This window comes from Nestor notabilis, unplaced genomic scaffold (assembly GCF_000696875.1).
Source record: "Nestor notabilis isolate BGI_N333 unplaced genomic scaffold, ASM69687v1 scaffold1090, whole genome shotgun sequence".
NCBI classification, from domain to species: domain Eukaryota; kingdom Metazoa; phylum Chordata; class Aves; order Psittaciformes; family Psittacidae; genus Nestor; species Nestor notabilis.
In genome coordinates, this window is record NW_009910523.1 from 26,769 (window position 1) to 34,607 (window position 7,839).

Below are 7,839 nucleotides of genomic sequence, written 5' to 3' on the forward strand. Positions count from 1 at the left end.
AGAATGGTTTGGGTTGGAAGGGACCTTAAGATCATCCAGTTCCACCCCCTGCCATGGGCAAGGATGCCTCACACTAGACCATGTCACCCAAGGCTCTGTCCAACCTGGCCTTGACACTGCCAGGGATGGAGCATTTATCACTTCTCTAGGCACCCTGTGCCAGCGCCTCAGCACCCTCACAGGGAAGAGCTTCTTCCTTATATCTAACCTGAACTTCCCCTGTTTCAGTTTGAACCCATCACCCCTTGTCCTATCGCTCCAGTCTCTGATGAAGGTCCCATCTCCAGCATCCTTGTAGCCCCCTTCAGACCCTGGAAGCTGCTCTGAGGTCTCCACGCAGCTTCTCTTCTCCAGGCTGAACAGCCCCAATGTTCTCAGCCTGTCTCCATACAGGAGCTGCTCCAGCCCCTGCTCATCCTCGTGGCCTCCTCTGGACTTGCTTCAACAGCTCCATGTCCTTCTTATGCTGAGGACACCAGAACTGCACCCAGTGCTGCCAGTGGGGTCTCATGAGAGCAGAGTAGAGGGGCAGGATCATCTCCATGACCTGCTGGTGCTCTTGTGCAGACAAATATCCCCAAATCATTCAGAACTCATTACTTTTGCAGTGAAAATGATTTGGGAATGTTAAAAAATGCACTACGGGTCTTACTTAGAAATCTATCTAGCAACACGAAGAACTTGTATTTCCAGCAGGAAAAAGGTGGTTAATTATAGAAGATTAATATCTTTATGGATAATTAGTAGCCTTGGAAGCAGGTTCTGAAAGGTAGTCTTTAGGCTTTTGGTAGTTGGACAAAACTTTTTCCATTTAAAAGAAACCTACCAGATTTTCATAGTAAAGTGTCGCATTTTGTGAAGGAAAGTTCTGTTGTTGTGGAGGAGAGGAATGTGTGTGAACACTGTGCAAAATGTTGAGTAGGACGGCAACCAAAGGTTGTTCAGTGGGAACAACATTTCAGAATCATAGGGCTGAATGAGACTAAAGTGACCATCTTTTGAGGGCTCCTGTCACTGAATAAACAGCCGAACACAGAAAGTTTCCAAAAGAGTTTAATAAATAACGAGGTCCTTTTTTTTGTACTGTATAAACTATAAATATACCATGCAGTCCTTTATAACTTAAAATAATTTACAGACTGAGGTAGGGGGGTAGGAGGATGTTCTCAGGGGGTTTAGATGCACCTCAGGGTCTCCCTGACTTCCTGCTGAGCACACACACACAGGCAGTGTCAATGCGGATGAACCTCCAGGCTGCCTGTTTGCCCTCCATGGTGAGCGCTTTGACAAAGGTGTGTGTGGTGGTGCAGTAAGAGTTCCAGTGCTTTGCATCGATCCCTCGGCACCCACTGGACACTGGCTTAGGGTCCCTGCACTTGGTCTCGAAAAAGTACTGCTTAAAAACATTGTTGTTAATGTTGACTTCTCCCAACACTGTCACCTCTTTGCCTTTAATGTCGGTGGCTGTGGTCTTGTCCCCAACCCACATGCTGACGCTGTCGCACACGGAGAACTCTCCCCGGTGTAACACGGGATGTGCAGTCCTCTTGGTCCTGGCAGTCCTGTTGAGAGAACCTGCACTGCTGAGAAATCCCATGGTGTGTCCTTGCCCTGACACTGGGGGAGGTTGTGTGCTGAACAGCACCCGAGGAGACCGGAATCGCCTCTTCTTAAAATCCTTAGGGTCCATGGTGATATTTATAGCTTCTCTTCTACTTATCGTCCAAGTAGAGTGGCCCTGGGATGTCTGTGGAGCTGCCTCGGGAATGTGGTGTCTGTTACTCTGGTGGGTGTTGAGGAGGGAGTGTTCTGCAGGATACTCCAGTGGAACATTGTCCTCTGACTTTGGAGCTGCCTGTGTGCCGATCAAAAAAGCTATGATCAGAGTGTAGTACAGCATGGACATTACGCTATGCACCTAGGACAAAAGAGAAATGTACTGTTACTGGAAGCCATGCTGACAATCAATTTACAAGATACCCAGGATCACACAGATTTTATCAGGTATTCATGTGGGTGCCAGATGTTATTCGTCCAGAAGAGCCCATTCAGACAGCATAAATGTTCTTAATAAAGCGAGAACATTAGAAAATAATAGCTAGATTATTATTAATTCCTCTGGTATTTGTTATTAGAACACTGTTTATGAAGCACTTGTTTGGTGTTATTAATGTGGAGACCATATGGCAACAGCATGTTCCCCAGAGTAAAAAATGTCTAGTGATTTTTGCAGCAACCTTTCTGGCTGGGGCTGGCCTCTTGGCTGTAAATACCCCGCAGAGCAGTGAGAGTAGGAGCAGTCCCTTGGCTAAAATAGCTGCCCAGTCACTCCGTTTGTGTTCAGAGGTGTCCTTGGGGCGAGGGTGGGGACCACCAAGCCGGTGCTTGTGGAAGGAGGGGGAGCCTTGGTGAATCCTGCTCTTACCATGTGCTTATCTCCCCTAAGGACAGGCCCCACCACTCTGGCAGGCTCGGCAGCTTCCAGCAGCCTCCATCTGTCCCATCCACATTTTTGGGACGCAGCACATCACCACATCATGATTTTGGATAGCTAAAGCTCGGGCTCCTTCCCAGAAGAGCTCAACCATCATATGTCACAAGGGCAGATGGGGTTTTTGCCATGTTCAAGCTGCCTACGAGGACAAATACGGGTATTACATAGGAGCACTGTGTGTGACAGCCTGCTTCTGGGTTGGCACAGCACAGCTAAAACCGTTGTGGCCACAGTACTGGGAATTACATATAGGGAAACACCTTCCTTTTGTCAGCGTGCCATGAGCAAGAAGCTCCACAGTGTCACTGCACAGCAGATCCAGTGCTAGTCTTCCTTCAAGCTGGAGAATGTGCACCTCTGTTGGGGTTGGAAAAGCGTAAAACAATGTCTAAAACATTGCTAAGAATAATTTAATGCAGCAGTAATACCTTGTTAGGTAACTATTGGGTTTTGCTTAATTCAGCCACTTGTTAACAAATCAGCAGCAGGCATCTTGGGAATAAAAGACATTCAGAAATGACCTGAAATTGCAGTTAAGGGCAGACATTTTATTTCCTCTCTGAAGACTTCATAAGCAGAGACGGGATAAACAGACAAAAACTCCCCAGTGAGGCTCCTCCCCTGTCTCTTTGCCTTGTTTTGCCTGACATGTCTCAGCTGGCCCCGAATTACACTGTGTCCGGCCAGGAGGCAGGCAGCTGCACAGAGACTGGACAAACAGGGTTTTGTAAAGCCGGAATCAGGCTCTGCAGTTCCACTGTGATTTCCCAGCATGTCTTAATGTTTTTTCTGGGTGTGGGTCAATTAGTGTTGAAGTTCCCCCTTTCTGTTCAGCTTTCTCAGCCTAGAATCCCAAGCAGTGCTAAGCCACTCAACTTTAGGGCTTTAGCTTTGCTAGAGCACAGTGTTGCAGGAAATGCAGAACCCCTCAGATGTCCCATAGGATCTTGTGTGGATAGTCTTATCTCAGACGAGCTGGAATAAAATAAACAGCAGTGTTTGTGCAGGACTGGGCCGGCATTTAAGAAATCAGGAGATGCCAGTTGAAGGTAGTGACTGAAGAGGGTAAAGATGCTGCAGCATCAAGAGGAGAAGAGAAAGGCCAGAAGTCACATTAGTTGTTGTCTGTGCAACAGTTGGTCTGGAAGAACTGGGGGCAAAATGATGACAAGGAGAGTCAAATCTCCCCGCAGAGAAAATCTTTACTGTTCCAAAGCTACTTTAACTTGCTTAAAACAAGGCTGAGGGTTGCTGCTTTCCCACATGCTGCTCATGCTTTAGCAGTCATCATCATCTGTATAAGGAAATAGAGCTGGGTGTAGCTCAATAGCTTGGCTGTGCACGATGCAGAGAGTAACCCCTTGTTCTGCAACCAAATTAAAATCAGATGGTTCATTACATCTCTAAAGAGTTTGCTTTCCTGATGGAATTGTTAATGGAAAAGGTTTGCAGAACAAAATCCAGGCATAATTTGGGCCTGCCAATGGCAGCCTCAAACTATTGTGTTTACACAGAAGCCCTTTTTTTTTAATATGGTTTCCTTCTATAGGAAAGAGCTGTTGCAGTGTCAGCAAAGAGCTGTTTCTGGTTTTGTGCTACACAAGATTCACTGGTCTAAAATGCAGCTAGAGAATCATAGAATCAATTTGGATTCTAAACTGGATTCTAAAATGTAGCTATCACCCTTCTCTGAGTTTCTGATGTTGCATATGTTAAGATTGTTGTTTCAAAGCCATTAGCACAAACTTGGAAGGATCTCACCTGCTTTTTTGGGGAGGTTTTATTGTTGGTTTTTTTTAAAGCTTAGCTGATTCTAGGGCTGGTAGTCCATGGCTATGTTTGTAACACTGGTCACAAAGGTTATCACAGGCACTCCAGTGCCACTACAACTGCTAAAACAGAGGATGTTTAATGAGTCTTTGAAGTGGCCCATCTCGTTTTAAGTAACCATTCCCTACAAAAGAGATGATTTCTGGAGACAGAATAAAAGAAGACAGAAGAAGTGGAAACTCCCATTCTAGCCAGACAACAGCTAGCTAGTGGCTATCTGTGAAGCAACATGCTTTAAGAAGCCTAAGATCTAAACTTTTCAAACAATAAGAGCATTAAATGCAAACTGCTCTCATCTTCGTACTTTAGAAGACAGACTGCTGATTTTTTAAGTTCAAGGTGACATCTTTCTTCCCCACCTGTATGTTCATAGAATCATAGAATGGTTTGGGTTGGAAAGGACCTTAAGGTCATCCAGTTCCAAGCCTCTGCCATGGGCAGGGACACCTCACACTAGACCATGTAGCTGAGGGCTCCGTCCAACCTGGCCTTGACCACTGCCAAGGATGGAGCATGTTGGTCAGGTGTCATTTAAACACTTCTCCTGGTATTATCTGTTCTCCTGGTATTAGCCTGTTAAGGCTACGGTCTGATAGTAGTAATAGGTGATTTCCCTGTGTGTGTGCGTTGTGCTTACCTTGGAGTGTACTGCACAGAAAGCTGCTCCCCCAGCAAGGTGTTTATTTCATCCAGATGCCGGGCTGGGGTTGGCTGCCGCATGCCATCGGGCCAGTCTGACTGTGTAGCTCGGTCTGAGAGCTGCTTATTCTGCGTTCCTCTAGAAGTAGAAGTATTTGTTTCAATAATTAGCCAACAAAGAAGTGTTTTCAGTAGCATTCCCTGCTTGACAACAGGAGTACAGGGACAAATCCACTTGTTTGACTGTCTGCACTGTGCCTTTTGCACTTCAGTCTTGAGGTTGTGTCTAAAGTGCAGTTCTCGACTTTCAAGAGCAGCACATTTGTAAGACAGAGCTGCCTTTATTCAGCACCTTTACCAGACTATATTTGACAGTCCACTGCTCCTGATCCTTCTTGGGCATCTTCCAGGGTCACCAAAACCAGGAGTGATGCAGGAGTGAAGCAATACCTGCTGATGTCACCATCTGAGCTCTGTTTGCACAGCAGCAATAGACATAGGAGGGCTCAGACCCCCCAGAGTCTTTGTCTGGGACGCAAGTCTGGTTACAAGCCACAAGTTGTGTGCCAGCAAACGCAGCCAGTATGAAACTCAGTGGCTCCTCTGCTTGCTTGTCCAGATTGGTCTAACCAGGAGCATCGCCAGCCCTGTGCCCTTCTTCTGTCACTGTACCTTAAAAAGGTGCATGGCTGTTGTCAATACTCAAAAGCAGAGATGTTGTAGTACCTTCAGGAGAAGAACTTACCTATGCCCTGTCCACAAATCTCCTATGCACACATCTCATTATGCAGTTTGTGCCCCATGGTTTCTCTTTCTTTAGATGCCCCAAATGCTGGAAGTCCTTTAGAAGCCCAGAAGGAGGGTTACCAACTCTATGCATAGAGGTACCTCTGTGCAGGGTACTGTGCATAGTACCCTGCAGTCTGCAGTGAAAACAAACTCCTGTTTCTCGGTTGAGTTTTGTCAGCCCATATGGTAACATCATCAGTGGTTGTAATACTCCACATGAGATACCAGCTACCTACAGGGAAGTTCCAGCCTCCCCTGCCCCCATCACTCTTTACGCTATATGAAGAAATGCAGTTGCAAAGTTGGCTGTCCTGTTTTGTAGTAATGTCACGTTTATTTAGTTACAGTGAGTGGAGGAGAAGAGCAAGTGTGCAGCTCAGCAGACCAGAGTGACGGCATCTCCCAGGTTGTCCAGGGATAGTAACTGGACTGCTGATTGTTTGGAACATTACTTCCTATTGAGCAATTTCAGAAGAGTGCTGAGGATCTGTTTCGGAGGGGAGATGATGCATGAGATCTTTCATTAATACATGGAAAAAGTGAATTCTAAGCTCTTATGGTGCCAGAGAAAGAGACTCTGCGTGCTAAAAGCCTGCTCTTCCCTTATCTACCAACACTGTATCTCCATCACAGAAGGCCACCAAATTTGTTGGCACAATTTGCTCTTAGTGAAACCATGTTGGTGGTCACCAGTCACCTCCTTATATTCCATGTGCCTTAGCATATTTTCCAGGAGGATCTGGTCCATGATGTTGCCAGACACTGAGGTGAGACTGACCGGCCTCTAGTTCCCTGGGTCTTCCTTTTTTCCCTTTTAAAGCTGGGAGTTACGTTTCCCCTTTTCCTGTCAGTGGGACCTTCACCAGCCTGCCACGACTTCTCCAGTATGTTGAATAGTGGGTTGGAAACTGTATTTGCCAGTTCCCTCAGGACCTGTGGATGCATCTCAGCTCATGGACTTGGGCACCTTCATATTCCTTAGATAGTCTCAAACCTGACCCCAAATCAAAGGAAAACTATCATTTTCATGCCGACGCCTTCTCAGCCGACTACATTTTTGATTGTATATTCATGAATGCTATTGAAAGTGATAGAAGTAATATTTCATTAATCATCTGTTCCCTTTAATATGGTAAATAAGGGTTGGATAAAGTAATTCTGCACTGTGTAAGATCCTGCTGGATTCTCTGTGGAGATTTAAGTGCGTTTGCTAAGAGCACCCTGCTGATGCCAAAGCATGAATTGGGTTTGGTTTACACCTCCACAGTGTCTGTCCACAGGAAAGCTGCCTGCCAGGAACTGTAACCACTGGGTTTGGCTCCTGCCAGGATCCAAATCCAAGCTCATTTGTTTCTTAAAATCTAACAGAAATCTCCCGAGGCCATTTTCAGGCAGTGCAGGGCTTAGGAGTCAGTGTTAGCAGCTTATTGTATCCCGCTGTGCAACACTTCTGCACGGATGTATATAAGGAAGCAGCTCTTCCCTGTGAGGGTGCTGAGGCGCTGGCACAGGGTGCCCAGAGAAGCTGTGGCTGCCCCATCCCTGGCAGTGTTCAAGGCCAGGTTGGACACAGGGGCTTGGAGCAACCTGCTCTAGTGGAAGGTGTCCCTGCCCATGGCAGGGGGTTGGAGCTGGAGGAGCTTTAAGGTCCCTTCCAACACAAACCAGGCTGGGATTCTATGATATGTAGCCACTGGTTGGATTTGGTGCTGTCTGGAGATCATGGCTCATGTTCTGCTCATGTACCTGTGTGCTTGAAGTATTCAAGCATTAAGCTTGAATGGAGTATTCAAGTATTAAGCTAGTCACAGTGCTAGGAATATGTCAGAGAAGTCGAACAAAGTTCTAAAATCCAAAGCTTCATGCTACCAGGCTCCGAATGTGGTATTCCTGCAAGAATGTACTAGTAAAGTAATAACCTTTTCAGTGGACTCCTGGCATTTCAATAACAGTAATGAGAGAGCTATAATACGCTGGCCACTGCCAAAAATAATCCGACAACTTTTCCAACTGTTCTGCCACCCTGAGAAAACATGGCTTCAGTTCCATCTGGCTGCTTTTTAACCACAAAAGAGTTTATTTTCAGC

At 46.2% G+C, this 7,839-nt stretch overlaps 1 protein-coding gene across 1 annotated transcript; it reads right to left on the bottom strand.

Annotated features, from left to right (window-relative positions):
* Positions 1 to 1,045: 1,045 nt before the first annotated feature.
* NGF (nerve growth factor (beta polypeptide)) lies at positions 1,046 to 1,909 on the bottom strand. Its single transcript, XM_010010399.1, has one exon. It carries the CDS (start codon positions 1,904 to 1,906, stop codon positions 1,187 to 1,189), a length of 720 nt encoding a protein of 239 aa, XP_010008701.1. The 5' UTR covers positions 1,907 to 1,909; the 3' UTR covers positions 1,046 to 1,186.
* Positions 1,910 to 7,839: the final 5,930 nt, after the last annotated feature.

Bases quoted from the DNA above. Each gene is read 5' to 3' on its own strand.
- NGF (XM_010010399.1), bottom strand. From the start codon at position 1,906: ATGTCCATGCTGTACTACACTCTGATCATAGCTTTTTTGATCGGCACA.